Raw genomic sequence first — 19,963 nt, 5'->3', positions numbered from 1 at the left:
GGCCCTGGCCTGTGTGGAGGTGCCGCCGCTGGTGCTCTCAGGTGGGGCGGGCGACTGGGGCCGGGCTGCCGCGGCCGCGGGGGCGCCCGTGGGCTGGAGCCCCCTGCCGGGCGGAGCCGTCAATACACTTTGTTTTGAAATGATGTCACGGGAGCCGGTGCGTGACGCCAGGCCCCTGCCGGTGATGTAACCGTCGCTCCGGCCAATCGGAGCGCGGAAGGTTGGGACGGTGACGTAAACGACCCTAGCAACCGGCCCCGTCGGAGCCGCCCAATTGGAAAATAGCTGGGGGCGGCAAGGAGCCAATGGGAGTCGGCGAAGGAGGAAGGCGGCAGGAGGCAGGTCTCCCTCTGCCTCGATCCGATAAGATGGCGGCGGGGCTTGCGATGGTGGCCATAGCGGCTTTGTCCCTCTTCAGCGCCTGAGCCCGGTTCCGGCCTGGCCGGCTGCTCTGAGCAGCGGCGGCGGAGACATGACCGCAGAGCCTGTGAGGTACGGCCCGGAGTCCGCCCCTGCCAGGCGCCGGGGGGAGCGGCGGCCGCTGCTGGCGGGCGGCCTCCGCGGCTGCACCGCGCGGCCCGCCGGCGGGGGTGGGGCGGGGACGGGCCCGAGGCGGCGGGCAGCGGCAGGAGGCGGCGACCGCCCGGGCTGGGCTCGGTGCGGCCCGGCGCTCGGCCCGCGGCGGCACGCCCGTCCCTCTTGCCCGGGCTCGGTGGGCCGGGGCCCGCCGGTAGGGCTGAGTTAGGCAGGGCTGCTCCGTCCCGGCGCGGCTCGGCGGGAAGGCCTGGAGGGGCGGGGCCGCCGTTGGCCGCCGCCATCGGCCGCCGTGCTCCCGCCGCTGGGCGCCGCGGGGATGTGTCCTCCGTTTGTCCGCCCCCGCCCCACGTGTTTGCGCTGTAGTAAAGATCTTCCGATCCCGCTGATCCCCCCGCGAAGGATCTGTTTTCATGCTGGTTTACAAACACCGCCCGCTACCCTTGAAGAGCGGGCTCCTGCCGTGGTAATTGTTACGGACGGCTCCTGTTTTGCTGCGTGAAGTAAGCAAGCTGACAAAAACCCCTAGCAAAGTCGGTGTTCAGACAGCCGTCGTGTTACGCGACCGATAAATAGTTGGCTTTGTGTGCTTTCAGTTCATCGATAGCTCAAGTGGTCTCGTCAACACAGTCCACCCACAAATACTCCAGCTGCCTGCGGCGCCCTGTCGCTTGACCCTCACGGATGTCGCACATAGCTCCACAATCCAAAAGTGTTAAGGAAGGGAGGCATCGCGGTGGCTTAAGCACTGAGCCTCGGATAAAGTTTGTTCTGGGGTCGCGTTTGTGCGTCTTCACCACCTAGTTTTAGACTTAATTTTGAGTAGGTCGTAAGTGCTGTTCAGTTTCAGCCAGAAGTTCAAGGGATGGTAGTTTTCCTCCTCTTGTGTACTGCTTGATTTTAAAGCCTTAACACTTATGAGGAAGTCATGAGTATGTACTCTACTTCCAGCTAACAAAACCAGTAAGAGCTCATCATCGTTTTTGATGTTGATCATACGCTGGCTCGTAAGTTGAGTATTGCAAATACACATTATTTGGCACTCGGCTTCTCAACAGCAGTTTCTTGTGCGTGTGTTTCCTCCCTTATTTTGTAAGATGAGGATTTGTAAGAAAGGGGAAAGATCCCCTTTCTCTTTCTGACTCCCACTTTCTCCACTTTAGGTTCTTGCAGTACTTACAGATTAAACCACTTTTGTGTTGGTTCGAGGATAGCCTGATTTTTGTATAACAAAAAGATGTGGCTACTACTATTTATTCGTAATTTGCATTGCAGATTCTGAAAAACGTTCTTCCATTTGCACCACTTTGCTTTTTATTTTACTATGGCTCTTTTATTTTGTTCCCTGTTTTCTCATATTGTTCTTTGTCTTTTTTTTTTTTTTTAAAAACAACTTCTTCCTGGTCTACCTTATGACGGTTTTGTACTTAACCCTTTCTGTATTCTTATGTTGTCATTAGTGCAACAACTAGTGTTGCTACTAAGGGGCTGCTTTACTTTGGTGCTTCAGTAGAGAAGGATACAGAAGCTCATCTATTTTTCCATGCAGTTTTTCAGATTACCTGCAGCCAGAGAGGTAAATTGGATTATTTCAAATTACTTCTACCCTTGAAGATCAAAAAGTATGCACAGAATAGATTTGAGATTGTATGCAGTCTTTGGGTTGGATCTGCCCCACAGAATAAGCAGGCCCTGTGACAAACTACTTTTAAGTAGATGGGCATAATATTATTTTCTTTCCCAGTGCTCCAAACATTTCTTCTGTTCAGAAACTCAGTTCTCATTCAGTCTGCGTGTTTTTTATAACTCTCATCCTATATAGAGCTCATCTTGAGCAATTTGGTTGTAGTTTACAGGAACAGTTCATGCCAGGAGCTAGGCATGACATTGTAGGGTACCATGGTTTCAGAGTTACAAGCTGATGAACACATTGCATGCGCTTTTTCTTACTTTCTGTCAGTTCACGTTCTACTTAAAATTGGAGTTGGAGAGAATGAGAGGGGAAAACAAAAAATGCACGCACATGTTTGTGTGCGCCTGCTCTCTCTTCCCCCCCGTTTCCCACAAGTCCTGTTGGCCCGTCAGCTGCCTGCATTTCTGTCACCCTGCACAGTCACCCTGCACGCTCATTTCATCTGCTCTCTGCAGTTTTGCTGGTGTAAGATGTGTACAGACATAAAGTTAGGAGATTGTTGTTCAAATTCTTTGGAAAACACGTAAACAATAGAATTTTGATGGAAAATCTTTTCCCAGCATTTCTGTAACATAGACTTACAGTGCTTAAAAGGAAAACAATCAATACTAGTCTGCTGGTTATGAAGTTTTAAACTTGTCATAAGGAATACTTTTACTTAATATGAAGAACCTAGGAATCTCCCATGTGTAGGATGAGAAGTTTGGAATGATGAAATACAGGACAAAAACTGGAGTAACTTACTAAGAAACTAAAAAAAAAATCTGCCTCTGTAAATGTTTATAAAGATTTATCTTAAACTTAAAAAAGAGTTTGGGGTTTTTTTTGTGTTTGTTTGTTAAGTGGAGGAATCTTTGTCATAGTGGCCTAACCTGTTCCTACCAATCAGTTTGTATGTTGTACAAAATAAGCATAACAATAGAAAAAAAGCCAGGTTTTGAGTCTTACTCACTTGAACCATCTGGTAGTTGGTGAAACTAGATTTATTTTACACTGGCAAAATAAACTTATCTTTTTATTCAGACTTTTTAAAACTTTCAGGGTGATATTTTGGTAGCTTGGTCTTAACATTTTTATTAAATTTTCTGCATTTTTGATTCACTTGAATTTCTTGGTTCTGAGTGATAATATAGGGTTGTTTGAGGCATGTTATTTAATGCCACAGTAATCTAATTGGAAGTAAGTCAATAGCAATCTTCCATATCCTCTGATGGTACAGTGTAAGTTAGCCGTCTTTCATATGGTCATTTGGAGCGAACATAAGTAGATTTTTTGACTCTTCCCCAAAGAAGAGCAAAGCTTTAGGTTGGCTGTTGTCTTTTGTGCCAGATGTGCCCCAGAGCCGAAGTGTTTGTGCTGCTTCAGTGCAGTTCTCCGAGAGGGACTTAATGCAGTGACTTCATTATTTATGTTTCAGTACAATACTGTCTCTGTTAGGGTTTTGTAAACTTTGTGTGAGGATCTCTGTAGGGCTTAACTGAAGGTATCTTCATTTTCTATGGAATAATTTGGTGTGATAAAGGGGTGTATAATACAAATTCTGCAGTGGGATGGCCTTAACATTGTGGAAACTTAAAACTCCCAGTTCTGTTCTAGATGAGCGCTTGCACCCTCTGCTTGAAGAGAGGACAAGTTAGTGCTTTATAGGTGAATATACCTCACCAAAAGAAAATATAAAAAATAATACTGAAATGTGCTGTGTTCACCATAAAACCAAATGCCTGCAGTCTACGGCAGAGTACATTTTTAGACTGGATCACTAGATGTGGCTTTTATAAATGGGAATGGCCTAGTATACTGCTGAACCTCATGAAATCGCATTTTGTATCCCTAGAGCTCAGCTTGTGCCTGCAGGTGATTTGGAAACGTGAATCATTACATGGACAGGACAGTGGCAGGTTGTTCTAGTGGCGAATCATGAGGAGAAAGAAGAAATTGTAGAAATTCAGTGGCAAATATGGAAGGTTTTATATTGACTTGAAAAGATGTTAGGTAAAGTGCCCTGATTTATTAAAGGAAGAGTGTAAAGCTTTCATAATTTGTTCTAACATCTAGCCAGGCAGTTGTCATTCAAGATGGAGGATGGATGGATGTTGTTTTTTTTCTCTCTCTCTCTTTTTTTTTTTTTTTTCTTGTTTGTTTAGAAAAAGAGTGAAACCTTGAAAAAAAATCAAGGACTTAATCACACAGAGTGTTGACCAGTGTCCACTTCAGTGCTATTTAGGCAGTTCATTTGCAAGTCTGAAAGCTGCATGGTTGTAGAAATTTCCATCTTGGGTCCAACTGTAGGTCTTAAGAAGTGCAACTGTAGAAGTCTTGTTGGGCAAATACATCTATCCTGTACAGCAAACCAAAAAAATGAGCCATTAAATTCAGGACTGACAGTTGGGCAAACTGAGGTGGCTTTTATCTTACAAAACAAAAAGCTATGCTTCAGATGGGCTACAGCCTTTAAAACCTGTAGCAAACCTGATTGGGAGTATCTGGGAGACTTAGAGGGACATGCTTTAATTCTGAGGGCAGGGTTCATAATGAATGATGCTTTGTTGAGAATCTGTGATAAACTCTTGGAAGCGAAGGGAGATGAAGTAAAAGAAAAAGCAGTTTCAGCATTAGAAGGGTGTGATGCTGTTGGATGTGGAGCCCTTTTTTTCCCTTTAAACAAAGTGTTTTTTAAGCTTTTTTAATACCATTTTCTGTTTTCTATGTTATATATGCTAGCTTGAGCTTTTATTATTCTGGACTTAATATAGTAAGGTATTCAGTTTACCATAATTCTTGTCTTATAAAGGTGAAAATACTGTATTTAGATTTTTCAGCCGACTTTGGTCAGTCTTTTTCAGCTGCAGATTATTTAGCTATTGAAGTTAGAGACTTCTGTGTGGCATTCAAGCCAACCTATCAACGAAATTGTTTGTTTTAGCGGGATTTTTTTTTTTGTTTGCTTTCTTTTAAGCTCCCATTAATTAAAGAAACAGGTTAAAAAACCAAAGAATTTTTCTAGTGAAACATGGTAAGTCTCAGCCAAATCTTAGTATGGTTGTTTGGATACTGTCTCAACAAAAAGAAATTGTATAATCTTCCTTGAACAGAATAAGGGGTCTCTTAGTGACTTTGAACCATTGCTTTCTCATTCCCTTTGTGTGTCTGGAGGAAAATAATTCTGTTTAGTTGCCTGAACCTGTTATGCTGTACTTAAGCTCCAAAGTTACTTCGTCTACGCCGGTGAGCGTCTTCAACTGTGCTAGGTATCACTTGATTAAGCCCCTGTGGATTTAAAGTCAGTTCTAAACAAAGTAAGAGTGAATTTGTGTTAATGAAGTCTTAAGGATAGACTCTCCGGATCTGATGAAGTGCTAGATGCCTGCACCTCTTTTCAGTCAGAGCTTTGGTATTCCGGTATTTGCTGACTGTATCTGATCTAGTAAGTTTTAACATGGTACTGTTCCATCTAATCACAAGAGGACTTTTTTACTATGAGAATGGTGAAACACAGGAAAAGGTCATCCTGAGATATCATGGAGCTGCCACCTGTGGAGGTACTTGGAACCTTACTGAATGTATTTCTGGGCCACCTCCTGTAGCTGTCTCTGCTTGTGCTGGGGGCTTGGACTTGGTGATCTCCAGAGGTCCCTTCCAACTGGAATGATTCTGTGATTCTTGGTGTCATTTACCTGACCGATTCTTAGCTCTGCTGCCACGTGATGGTCCAGGGTCACGTAGCATATTGCTGCCACTGAAGTTACAGTCCCTTGCTTCCCAGCTCAGACTGTCATCACCTCTGCTTGCAGGAACATTCGTACCAATGAGCAGTGAGCTGGCTGGTTTAGGGTAATTGTCTAGATTCAGTAGAAGAAATGGTGACTTTGAATATGGATTAGCTTGTGTGCATAGGTCAAAACAAATACTTATACTGAACTGGAGGAGAAGGTAGAGAACTGAGAGTGTGGGTGGCATCAGGTGTGTGTGTTGGGGCATGAGGGTTTGCGTCCTTTGGCGGTAGAGCTGGTTCATGCCAACTTGAGCAGATTGTGTGAATCCTGATTGTAAAGCCTTACTTGTTTTGGTGTAATCAGTGTATCGGTATAAATAAAATACAAAATACTAATCTGATCTAGGCTATACAATATCATGTTGCTTTGCCCTTGGAAAACCATTGTTGAGTTAAAAACCAACCACTGGGGGGGAAGTGCTCTGTTTCCCCACCTTGATGAAACCCTATTCTTTTACTTGTTCAACTGATACAGTCATAGGCTGATTTTATTTTCTGGTTATGTATTTTTTTCTGAGAGAAGTAGGCTTCTTGGACTGTTGCAGGTGTGTTCACTCCTTTTTTTGATTAGGGATAAGAAAACAAACAACTTATCTAGTAGGGTTTATCATCTTTCAGTCTTTCCAGCAGTCTTAAGCTATTTCATGTGTGTTCAGCCACAATATTGACATGGTTTGTGAAACAACTATGTAGGCTCTGCCCTGGTAACTGAAATCTTGTGAGTTAAGTCTAACACTTTTCCTTCTCATCAGGAAAACTTCTATGAAGATTTACAGGTGCAGAATACTGGCTTGTTTATAGGTAGCATGTCTTCCCACTGTCTTAATTAAAATACTCCGATTTTTGCTGTGGGTTGTTGGATTTCTGTCATTTGCATGGGGATACAGTCTGAAGCAGAGGATGGTAGTCTACAGACCAGTTTAAAAGCACATCTGGTTTTACTTGTTTCCAGGTTTTTTTTTCCCTAAGGATTGTTTAATTTTGTCTGCTTAATACTTGTGCTGCAGTATTTAATTTCAGCTTCAAAAGTGAAAAATGATTGGGACTTAATGTGAAACAATAAAGATGAATTTAAAAAACTTGTGCCCTTGAACTATTTTAAAAGTTTAAACAGAAAAAATTTAGACAAGTATTGAAGTTAAGGAAGGTGACTACTTGAGATAAGAAAAATTCTGCAAAATCGTGTTTGTCATTGCAATAGGAGTGCTTTCGAGCTCCATCCCATTCAGATGGGGGACACTTAACTAGACTAAAAATTGGTAGGATCCTGTGGAATAATGTGTTTTAAATAAATGTTTAAATAATTTTAAAACTGTTCTTCCAGATGTTGACAATAACTGGGACATTTCCCACTTGCATTTTTAAAGTGTTTGAAGAAAGTAGGTAGAAACTGAGCCCAGTAAAGCTTTTCCAGTGCAGTTGCATGGTATAATCCAGTGTGACCTGGGATTGCTGCTGAAGTGGGCAGTCCTGCTCTTTCCTTGCCCTGGCTATGAATCTGCAGCACCTCACCTGCCATCGGAGAGAATGATCACGTGAATATGTGGCAAATTGGATCCAAATGAAAACTGTTCCTTAAAATGTTATTTGTCCAAGGTGGTTTGATTCACTTTGCAGAAGCATGTTCATTAGCTAACACAGGTGATGAAGTAATGTGGTGGGTTGACCCTGGCTGAATACCCGGCACCCACCACAGCTGCTCCATCACCACCCGCCTCAGCTGGGCAGGGGAGAGAAAATCCAACGGAAGGCTCCTGGGTTGTAAGGGGAGGGGGATCATCACAGTTACTGTCAGGGGCAAAACAGGCTCAACTTGGGGAAATGAATGTAATTTATTACCAACCAAGTCAGAGTAGGGTAGTGAGAAGTAAGACCGTATATTAAAACACCTTCCCCCACCCCTCCCTTGTTCCCAGGCTCCGCTTCACTCCCGATTTCTCTCCCTCCTCCCCCCTGCACCGACGGGGAATGGGGGCTGTCCATCACACTGTCTCTGCTGCTCCTTCCTCCTCACACTCTTCCCCTGCTCCAGCGTGGGTCCCTCCCACGGGCTGTAATCCTTCAGGAACAGCCTGCTCCAGCACGGGCTGCCCGCGGGTCGCATCCCCCAGCGTGGGTCCCTCCCTGGGCTGCAGGGGGGGTCTGCTTCCCTGTGGGCTCCACGGGTTGAGGGGGACAGCTTGGACTTCCCCCTCATGGGCTTCCCCATGGGTTGGGGGGTCTCTGCTCCGTGCCTGGAGCCCCCCTGCCCTGCCCTGCCCCGGGTGCTGCAGCGCTGCTGCTCTCGCATGGCCTCGCTCCTCTCCGCCGCTGTTGCGCAGGGGCTTCCCCCCTTCTTTAAGATGTTCCCCCAGAGGCTCCCACCGTCGCTGATGGGCTCGGCCTCGGCCAGCGGCGGGGCCATCGCAGAGCCGGCCGGCGTGGGCTCTGTCGGACATGGGGGAATCTCACAAGCCCCCCCTGTACGCACACCCCCCCCCCCCCCCGTTCCCCCAAAAGCTTAGCACACAACCCCGTACAGGTAAGCATGCTCAAGGGGGCAGCAGTGAACAGCCATATTGAATTAAGTATAGTGTGTCTAGGTTAGGACATCACCTGTCCCTTATTTTTCTTCTGATAATTGTACTGATTTGTAGAATTATTTGGCCTAATACCTGGCTTGCCTAATTTGTAGTGGTGTTGATTTTTTTTTTTCATCCAAGTAAGGGCCAGGCATTTACTGTTTAAGATCACAGCACTTGCTCGGAATTTAGTTAAGAAACGGTATTTTTGTAAGATCTTTCCCAAGGTCACAAATCAGGTTCATGGCTAAACGAGTCTAGGATTCTATAGTAGGACACCTTTCCTTTCATCCTGTTTTAATTAGGCTAAACAGGGTTGAAATAGCTCTAGACTGATGGTGAAGCTGTTTGCTTGGAACATGCAAGCCTGAAAACACCTGTAGGGACTGTTGCTATGTGGTAGAGGGTGACTGCTTGCTTCACTTAGTGCTTCTGAGATGGTTCTAAATTTTTAGGCCCCTGTTTTTCTAAAAAATACGTATTTTATAGGTTGTGATCAATTTAATAGTGGTTGAATCTATGAATATATCGCAAAGAATGAGGTTTTCGGAGTAGAAGCTTTAAAAAAATATATTCTCAACTATAAATGCATGACATAAAATTGCTTTTGTACAAAAACAGGAAAAGCATTGCCCTAAATTAAAACTTCTCTGTGGTAGAGTCTAGTAAGTGTAACACCTTTACTGATATTTGACCCAGTATTCCTTAGTACAGGCTTATGGTACAGAATGCTGAATAAGCAAGAGGAAAAGCAAGTTGCGAAGATTTTTTAATATCAGTTTGTTGGGGGTTTTTTTGTTGTCAGCATGAACGTTTTGCTCTGAAAATGATAATTTTAGGGTAGTTAGGATAAGAGTTAATAAATGGTAGTAGATAGTGTTCCAACTGTTACTCACAAAGACACATGATAATATTCTGAATTTGTTTTGTATTGAGAACAATATTATAATTCATCTATAGTTCTCATTTTCTTTTCTAAAGTGCTGTTACCAAAACAAGTTATTTATAAACCAAATGAGCAGAATTCCACGTGTGGGTGTTTTTGTTTTTGTTTTCACTACCAAAAATGTACTTTTTTGTGGCCTTTCTATAAATGTGCAGTGGTTCTTCAGACCATCTGGAATGGATATAAAATTTCTTTATGTACTTTTGCTATGAAATAATTCTGAATAACTCTTGATTTTTTTAACTTAAAGTGAATAAATTGTCATTAAATCTCCTTTCTAAAGTAGAGCATGCTATCTGTTAAAACTGAAGTGTACCGTTACCATTTTCTGTGATGTTTTCCAAGTATGCCCTCCATCCATGATAGAAAGGGAAGTCCAGGTTTAGGGACTGGCAGTTGTGTAACAGCGTGAGTCCAGTAATTAGAGGGAAAGACTTCTAAACAGATTGAGAGAAAAATTGTAAGATACACTTGAGAGTAGAACAGGCTTTGTTACACTCTCTTTCAAAGTTGCTCGAGTGATTGATTGTATGTATGTAGTCTCAAAAGAAAAGTGTCCTTTACTCATGCAGAAAATCTTTCCATTACAAAGTGCTGTTTTGTTTTGAGTACTTCAGAAGGTTTAAAGGAATTACAGATAATTTTTTTTCAACGGGTGTTTTATGCTGGTTTATGTGTGGTTATTTTCACTAATTTAAATAGTCATTTGCATTAATGTGATCATACCCTTTCACTTGGGGCTCAAAAGAGTGCTCATCTGCATGTCCTTCTTATAAAAAAGGTGATTATTTTTTTATTTTTCTTAGCCATCACAAATTGAAAGTCAGAAGTTAATAAATTGATGTGTTCAGAGAAATAGTAGAGGAGGTAATGGTGAGTGGATTGAGCTTCTGATAAATACTCAAAAAATTCCTAGAACCTGTAAAACAGGGACAGAAAACCTTATTTATTCTTGCTATCAGAAGATACTTTGAAAGCAACAGGAGATAAAAAAGGGGGAGATGGAAGCCTGTGTGCTTTAACTGGGTTAACTTATGAAGGGGGTACCTTAGTTCAGCAGTTTGAAAACCTATATCTGGTAGCAGGTAACGTAGGATGACTCAGACATACCAGCTGGCAGATTTTGGAGGACTGATATTGTCTGGGAGGGAAACAGTGACAAACGGCGGAGTGGTGACTTGTGGTACAGGGGGTCTGTGCTGTGACTGCCCTTGGCCTCAGTCCGTGTGCTTGCAGTCAGGAAAAGGCACTTGTCCTGGGAAACTGTGAAAGTTTCAGGAGGAGAAAATCTGAAATAAACAGCATAAAAAGAGGGAGTAACATGTAGATTATGAAGTGGTATAGTTTTTTAACAAAAACACAGGATAAAGGTGTTGCCTTTTTACTGTAATGAGTATATACGAGACTAACAATTTCTGATATCTAAAATGGCCTAGTGAAAATTCTCAGGGTATTGTTTTTTATAAATTAATTATGAACTCTTGTGCAAACAGATCAAGAAATGATCTGATCCTACATGGTTGTTCTTTGGACTATATACAGCATATACTGTGTATGTACATGGCTGATTGAATATAAGCTTTGTTTAAGAATGTAGATCTGTCATACTCGATGGACATGTTTGTTTCTAAGGTTGTAGGTGAAATTCTGCTGTTACTTCTAGTGTGTTATATCCCCAAAGTTCACAATTTTGGTAATAAAATGAAGATTCTATTATTTTTACCTGTTCAGCTTCTGACAAGGTAGAATCTTAAGTGAATTTTTTGCTATCTTCAGCTCATAGCAGCATTACCACACAGACTTTCTTGAATTTTGTAAATAATTTTAAACAGTCTCTACTGTTTAAAATATATTAAAAAAATAGTTTTATTATTACTGTTAACAGAGTCCTTAGTGCTTTTTTGTCAATAAGGCTGCACCTGTTATTTTACTTGGAGTTTAACAAAATTATATCGTTTTTATTTACTTTAATATTCTCTTGCAGAAATAAATGTTTAAGCAATAACTGGGTTTCTTTTGTAGGTGTATATTAATTAAGCATAATTTCTTTCAGGCTTGCTAATTAGAGTGAGATAATACAGCTGACTTCAAGTTTTACTTGTATTTTAACAGTGAAAGCAAGTTGAATACGTTGGTGCAGAAACTTCATGACTTCTTGGCTCAGTCATCAGAAGAATCTGAGGACGCCAACTCTCCTCCAGCATTATCCAAACCCAAAACTATAGGTGAAAAGACATTTTATGTTTTTATTTTCAGTGTGTATATGGTTCTAAAGTCAAGTAACTTTGTGGCGGGATTTCACTATGTTGGACTTCACTAGGGCAATTATGCAAAGTTCTAATGTGATTTAAGTGGTGATATCTTAATAAATATACAGTAGGCTTTTGATACAATTTTTCTTTCAGTTCTGAATCTTTTCTAAATGTGGAAAACTAATCTTACTGGTCATTTACTTTCTATGAAACATGACACGGAGAACATGCATGTATTTGCTGTGCTATGGCTTTATTGTTCGGTGTTACTGTTTTTTCCTGCTGAAGTAAAGCTTTTGCAGTTCTTGTAGTTACAGATGTTCTGGAGAGGGTGCTGTCATAATTATTTGAAAACAGTTTCTATATGTAGTCTGGAAATGTTTGAAAACAAAATCATTCTGGAAAACACTAGTCGTACATTAGGTCAAATGTTAAACCCTTTGTTTTGATTGCAGTCATAAAAAGCTGAATTATTTCATAACAGTATAAATAAATAAAATTTGTTTTCAAATTTAAGTAGGTTAAATCTGTTAAATTAACCTGTTAGGTTAAATTGAGAGTGTGTTGGCTGTGTTAGTGTATTTTTCGAACTCACGTTGTCCTAAGTAATAAACTTACGTAGTTTTCTGGTGTGCAATTACTCTCTTTTAATGTTTTGTCTTGCAACAGTGCTGCCACGTGGTGCTCATCTCCTTATGTCAGCATCAAACCGAACTGTTAACATAGGAAGAAATTATTCATATGATACTTCAGCAGAATAATAAACTAAACTGTGATGTAGATGCATCTCAAAGTGAAATTTTACTGAGGAGCATACTGAGAAAAAGAAATTTTTCCATTTATCCTCTGTAGTTACAAAGTAGAATTTGACTCCTTGCTTAAACTACAGATTCACTTTGAAATAGGGGTACACTTACTCATTAGTAGCAGGCTTGTTTCAGTGTTGATTGTGACATCTCAGATTTTATTTCTTATAGAACATTAATTAAAGTTGAAAAGTTAAGAATTAAACATTTAAGTATTAGGAAATGCCAGAACTAACTGCAAATTTACTTCCCCTCCCAACTTCCTGTGTGTAATGATAGTGTCTTTAGCAGCTCTTTCCACCACCCCCCCCCCCCCCAGTCCACAGAATGCTTGTTCAGTGTGGAAGTGATAGACATGGTTTGGACCAAATCAGCCTTATGTAGTAATGGACCCTGTGTAGTTTCAGCATTTGGAAGATATGTGAACTACTAGGTAGACTGTTGTGAGGAGGGATGTGATGATGAAGATGGTGAATTGTGGCTCAGGAGAGTTAGAACATGTTCGTGTCACACACAGGTCAATTAAAATATGAAGCAGTTGCTCATTGAGCACTTCTGTCTTGTGCACTGCTATGGAGCTGAACTGTACCCTAATGCCTATGTGCTAGGAATGATAAGTAAAGTGAAATTGCTCCACTAACTTTAATTCTCGCTCTTCTTAATCTTTGAGAACTGGATTTTACAGCCTTAATAATATTTCTTTATCTTGTGCATTCAAATGTGATGTCTACCTCCTCTACATCGCATGGGTACCAGCAGGAGAATCACTTGAGAGCTTAGGAGAGACTGACTTCCTGCTCTTGGTTGAAGTGACCAGCCCCTGCCCGAGAGCAGCAGTCACAGGGGAAGTCCTGTGTTCTTGTAGCCCTGAGGTGGATGGAGGATGGGCAGCTGGGTCAGCACAAGAAGCTGTGAGGGGGTGCATCGTGCTTGGTCATGCTGTGGGGATGGCTCATGTACCACCCGGTCACATGTAGAAACTAATGATGGAGCATGTTCAGCAGTTACTTTGGGGGTAGCACAGATGCAGTCTGAATACAGCATTTGCAGATTGTGGCTGCCCAAATGAAAGAAATCTCTGCTGAACAAGTGTAAACTGGTATTTTCCATGGATTTATCACTTGGGTAAAAGGTGGGCAGCATCTAGTTTCCAGAAGAAATATCACCCTTCTTCCAAATACCAGGTTCTTTAGTCAAAACGGGAATACCTGTAATATTCCAGAGAAGAAATTTTAGGTACTTAAAAAGAGCAAAAAAATTTGTTTCCTTTTTTTATTCCCTCCTTCTATGTTAGCTTCACATGCAGAAAGGCTGAAATTTACCCAGACAATTCAGCCTAGGTCAAATACCCAAAATAAATTTTCTAATCAAAGTAATTTAATTTTTTCAGTGTAAAAGAAATTTGATTGTTTTCTCCCAAAACTGAAGTTTAAGGATAAGTAAGTTGCAATGCTAGCAGTTTTATGTTAAAATCACAAATGGTCATGATCTGTATCCTGTAATTATACTACCACTTTGCTTGCTGTTTCTCAGTAGTGCATCTATTAAAATACTGCTATTACAAAGCCTTTTGAGCAACTTCATACACATGTCATTGAATCATTGAACTCGAAACTTTCCTTCCGTTACCTGGAATGGTGGATGGAACCGGTATTAATAGGTTGCATATCTTTAGGTTTTACATGCTACAGTTCCCAAGATTGAGAAGTGGGAATTCTCTGTCATACCCTAAATGAAATGGGAGTTTTGTCTGTGATTCCGTGGTCTCAGATGTATTACTGTGTTTTTAATGTCAAGGTGTGTAAGAGAAAATGAAGAACTTTTTAGAGATTTAAAAAATGCACTAACTATATTGTTTCTGCCTATGCAGTTGCACTTTGATTTTTCCAGTATTTTTTCACCAGTGGAAAGGCAGCCTATCAGTGACTTAAAGTAATTTCTAAATGATTTCTGTTAAGATTTAGGCCATACAGTGGACTGTGTTTTGTTGTGCAACAGTTAGTCTCTGAAAGTCATGCAGTCACCTATATTCACACTGGTGAAACATAAACAATGCTACGATGTACAGTGTGAAGAACTTGAAATTAATTTCTTGCAATTCAGTGGATTCTTTTAATTTCTCTCTGTAGGTAAAAGCAGAGAACCTAAAAGTAGTCCAGCTTCAATGGAGAACAATAGAGAAGAGGTAGGAATAAAAATTATTTTGAACTTGTTGCATTATTAGGGCAGAATGGCTAGTGTAGGAAATGCTGAGTTCACTTTGTTGCTTTTACAGTAAATACTTCAAGAATATTGTCACAGCCATGCAGTAAATGTCATCATATTTGCTGAATAGAAACATTTGTAAAGTATTTAAAAATAAATTTTAAATTTTAAATTTTGAATTCTACTCGCTTTGATTTAGGCATATGCAAGCAATTCTGTGTCCATTGTCCCCCTCCCCTTCTTTATTTTTAAATTACTGAAATATATTCATTTACTTGGACAACTTAATTGTCTTTCTGATGCACAGTAATTCCTGGGGAAAAAAGTCTCTTAACACAGTTAAGAGAGTTAGGGTTTATTTACTTACCTGAGGTATACAATTGCATTTTTGTTAAGTAATGCACAGTGGTGTTAGTTGATTCAGTTTGAGTATATTGCAAAGTGAGTTTTACTTTTTTAAAAAAAATTGGTTAATATTCTTTTATCCTTGTTCTGTTCTTTGGCTTACGTGTAAACAGCCCCTTATTTTTGGTTTAAAATAATTGATCTCTACTTCATATTTACACTTACACCCTCTTACTCAGATAACATTAGGTACTTAGTTGTCCTTTTAGGCAAACATGCTTTCTTTTTTTAAAAAAAGAAAAAAGATGGAGGTACAGGACTTTTATTAAACATGAGCAGATTTCTTCTATGTGATGTGGTACAGAGGTTAAATGACATTTTTCACGTAGTATGTCTTACTAACGTGTACTCTTGTGTTGGAAACGTTCTGGTTGACAATATGTTAATATGTAGAAAAAGCACAAGTGTCACTGTCCTGCCTGTTTGTCTTTATTGCAGTAAATTCAGGTATTTTATAATGTCCAAACCTAGTAACAATATGCATGCACAAACCTCTGAAAAATCAGTTTTCCTGTAAAGACAGTTAGCCCTTTCTGGCATATGAGCCAGATAACAAGTGTCTGCATTCTGCTGGCACTTCTTTGGTGTATACTAGTGATAGCTCCCTGATGCCAGCCTTCAGGAGCCCTCTGTATCTGTCAGAAAATATGATGGTTTCTTCACATAGTGTGAAAAACATTCATAGACCTGCATAAGTTACTGCAGTACTAAGTGCTGTGAAGAGTCCCAGTGAATTGTAAAAAAAAAAAAAAGTGAAAGTGCACAAAAGTAGTGAGACAGGTGGGTGTTCATGAGTTAGGCTATTCTTCCACGTGCTAATCGTTATATGGGTAGTGTTGGAAGGGACCTTAAAATCCTGTAGTTCCAGCCCCCTGCCGTGGGCAGGAACACAATCATAATCGTTTAACTTAACATTGCAGTGAAGATACCCAGAGCAGGAGGCCCCAGAACTGTTAGTGATTAGGGCTAACCAGTAATCATGAGCCATTCTGAGGCCCTTCTCCAGAAAGCTGAGAGAACTTTCAGCAGGTCATGCTTGTTGAGAATTGCAAGGAGAGAATTGCCTTAATTTCATGAAGAGTCAGTGCTTGAGACGCATGCAGTGTTTCTCTCTGAACATCTCAACCTGTAACAGTGTGCTCTCAGTTGCTTTGTGCATAGGGAGGTTGGTGAGCATTAGTGACTTAGTTTGGTGACACCTGTTTTTAAAAGAATGATGACTTCTTGCAGTCTTACTACTGATCTGAAACTCCATAGATGTAGTTTAAGTGAACTGGCATGACTGTTGATGTTGTGTGCTACTTTTTATTAATGCTTTTTTTCTTTTTTTTTTTGAAAGAGTGCTGGTCACTTCTGAGATGTGTTCTAGTTAATGTAAGAAACTTTTTGTTGACACGTCACTTGGTTGCAAATGTGCTGACTTCTTAATTTTTTCTTGTTTTTAGAGTAGTAGTTCTTCAGAAAGAATGAAATCCACAGGATCATCACGTTCAAAAAGGTTGGTTTGGAAAACAAACTATTTTTTGGCATGTAAAACTACAGAAAAGTCCATGCACTGTGCACCTGTGTATACTGTTACAGTATACACCACAATAAATCCGTCAAGTTCGCAGAGTGATGGTAAAACAAATGCGTTATAGTGAACTTAAATTCAAACCATCTTTCAGTTCAAAGGTTAACAGCATAAAGCTTGACTTTTATTAACAAAACCAACAAGATTATGCTGTATAAACACCTTTGTCCTGGAGACACAGTTGTTCCTTCACTCTTGCTATTTCTCCATGAATAATTCTTCCAAAAATGTAAATTGGGTCATACAGAAAAAAGACTTTGTGTACTTTCACCGCTGGGAAACTGTAGAATCAGAATGTGCTATTAAGTTGTCCTGTGCAGAAACTGCCATTTGCTGTATCTCTCCCTAATCCTTTTTTGTTCTTTGATTGATGAAAGTATGGAGTTAACTGTTTACCGACCAGTTTGAACCTACAGGAGACAAATTATTTGTGACCTAAGTAATGGCAGACTTAATCTAGTAAAACTCCTTATCTTTTGCTCTCAGCTGATGCTCATTGAAGTTATGTGCTTTGTGATGTTTTTTTTAAATCCTATTATACTGTGTAGATAGGTGAGCTTTTCTAAATGCAGACTTTCAACAGCTGCCTTACTACTGCTCTTTAAAGGTGTGTATCTCTCTTCACTCTCCTTTTTATCTGAATTTATTTTATCATGGCCACTGGAATGAAATTGTCCCTTTTCTATTTGTCTTGATTCTATATTGGCAAGTGTGGGTTTATATTTGGCTTTAATTTCTCCCGTATCACTAAAGGTATTTTCATTCATACATTTATCATACTGTGCCAGTTCACATAATACCTTCAGACTACTGAAAATTATGCTCAAGATTCTTCTTTTTTCTTTTTTTATCTCCCTGTCCTGACATAGTAAGCTTACTTATTTTAATGGATTCAATTCCAAATTACATTTGTGTGAAATTCTGGCAACTGGTCCTTTTATTCAACAGCCAGCTTTTTCATTTCTTTCTGAATTTCCTTTATTTCATTGCAAGCATCTTTTCTGCCAAGCTGCTTTTTGTCATTTGCTAATATCTGTGTGTTCTCTTTGCGCTGCCTGTTAAACTTGGAAAAATGTATAAAATTTCTGAGCAGACATTCACTTGTGTTTCATTTAGGCTTTATTCCTAGAAGTGTGACTTTCCTGCATACCTTCTTAAAAATGCATCAAACCTTGATTTTACAAAAAAAATAATACAGTGAGCCTATGAAACAAGAATACTTGATTAGTGTATCTTTTTATTTAACATAGGAAGGGAGCCCGTTCCTAATAAGAAAACTAGCTTAGATGTGTTTGTTGTAATAACTCAGAGCATCCCACCTCATAAAACTCTTAAATGAATTTAAAAAGAACATCGGTTTCCCCAGTCAGTACAGTGTTTTTTGCTTGCAAAGCACCAGGCTTAGCTGTATTGCAGTATGTAATATGTGTCATGGTATGTTTTTTTTCTATGCAGGAAACCTACAGTTGTAACAAAATATGTCGGATCAGATGATGAACAAATCGTAGATGAAACTGTAAATGAAGATATTTCAAATGAAAACTCAGAAAACGATGTTGATATGCAAAGTTTGCCTAAAGGTAGTTCATGTCTGTCTTTGTTTCATGTCTTTCTGAATTGAGCAAATTAGCCAAGATTATGATGCAGCATAAATAATTAATTGGAATGCACATGTATTAGTAAAATGCCTGTCTTAGGTCCTGTTGGCTTTTATATCTAGACATACATGCTAGTGCTTTCCCCCCCCCCCCCCCCCCCCCTCCCCCCCGCATTTAGAAGAGGAAACCAAGCACCTTTCATTTTGAACCCAGCATAATTTAATCTGTGGGTACACCAGGATGTGCTGGTGACTTTAATTTCAGATGCCTACTGACATGTGTATAAAACCCAACATGAAACAGGAAATAATTTATTTCTGTTCTTTTGTAGAAGTCTCAAACTCTGTCTTTTGCAAGTCTTACTTATTTTACTGTTCTGTCTTTGAGGTTATTAACAATTAGATCAACAAAAGCAAAACTAAATCTGGCGAGTAATGTCATTATTGGATCTATTTTTAAGCACATTTTGGAGGGAATATATGTACATCGCAGCTAGGTACTATTTCTCCCATGAAATTATAGGTACTTTTGGATAACATCTTTTAAAACAGTGAATACTATAAGCCTACACCCTGCTCTTCTTAACTGTAGTGTGAGTTCAATTAATCTCTTCCATCTTTTACCTCTGAAAGTTACAGGAAAAATTGGAGGGACCGCTACTGTTCACTGCATTAGAATAAGTGTTTACAGCAGTCACTTCAATAATTCTTTCAGAATGTTAGATTGTTTCCAGTGTCCTCATAGCAAAAGTATTAAAACTGAGCTCTTCAGTAGGAAAGATGTTTTTTCATTCACATAATTTTGATTAGTACTCTGTTCAAATAAAAAAGTAAATTTCTGAATCCTGTTGAAGGCAAAACAGATTTTATTCTATCGCTTTTTCATTAGATGAGGGAAACTGGGTAGAAGGGGGGAAAGAGAGAGAAAGGGGGAGTTATTCTCCCTTTTTTTATAGCTTTTGATAGATTTCAGTGATCTAACCCAAGTCTTTTATTTGTAGCATTGCACTGCAAATTCCTGTACTACACACACCCAGCAGTATGACAGTCCTGTTCTGCACATACCGCATCAGAGCAGAGAGAGCAGAGTTTTCTCCTAATAGCCCATTGAGTTTTTGGCTTTTGTCCTACAACTGCAAAACAGATGTAGTTTGAAATGTGTGGTGGCTTTTTTGTGTGTGTGTGTCTTTTTTTTTTCTGTGAACATCTGTGCATTCAAAAGTTTGTGGAGTTTTAGTCAACAGACTGCACTTTTTTTAAGGTACTATGTTGGCTTTTACTTAAACAGGACTTTTACACTTCATTTGGATGTGTAATGGTTTCCAATTTCTAAATAAAATTATTCTAGGTACAGTGGTTGTACAGCCTGAGCCAGTGCTGAATGAAGACAAAGATGATTTTAAAGGGCCTGAATTTAGAAGCAGAAATACCGTTAAAATGAAACCTGAAGCTCCCAAAAAGCGTGGAGGTAAATACAATTTAAAACATTTATTAAAACGTGTTTAAATTGTTGCTTATGACCACATTTGGTACATCTAAAAGTCGTTCATTTTTCTAATAAATTATCCTAAAAATACCTCCACTCTTCTGGCTTTTTGTTCACTAAAGATTCTAGCTGG

The 19,963-nt window shown here is 39.9% G+C and overlaps 1 protein-coding gene across 4 annotated transcripts in view; it reads left to right on the top strand.

The window, feature by feature from the left end:
• The first annotated feature begins 326 nt into the window (after positions 1-326).
• ATRX (ATRX chromatin remodeler) overlaps positions 327-19,963 on the top strand; it is an 86,451-nt gene continuing 66,814 nt past the window's right edge. Inside the window, exons 1-6 of one of the 4 annotated variants that reach the window (XM_055818386.1) lie at positions 327-492; positions 11,619-11,731; positions 14,694-14,749; positions 16,620-16,672; positions 18,203-18,327; positions 19,693-19,812. In XM_055818386.1, the coding sequence (XP_055674361.1) occupies positions 473-492; positions 11,619-11,731; positions 14,694-14,749; positions 16,620-16,672; positions 18,203-18,327; positions 19,693-19,812 (487 nt within the window). In that variant the 5' untranslated portion in view covers positions 327-472. Of the gene's footprint in view, positions 493-11,618; positions 11,732-14,693; positions 14,750-16,619; positions 16,673-18,202; positions 18,328-19,692; positions 19,813-19,963 lie in introns of those variants that run through there. The other 3 variants (XM_055818387.1, XM_027791203.2, XM_055818388.1) reach the window with 3 other exon arrangements.

This window comes from Falco peregrinus, chromosome 13, assembly GCF_023634155.1.
Source record: "Falco peregrinus isolate bFalPer1 chromosome 13, bFalPer1.pri, whole genome shotgun sequence".
In the NCBI taxonomy this organism is placed as follows: Eukaryota; Metazoa; Chordata; class Aves; order Falconiformes; family Falconidae; genus Falco; species Falco peregrinus.
Note: the sequence above shows the minus strand (reverse complement) of the source record. Positions and strands in the feature narration are given on the sequence as shown.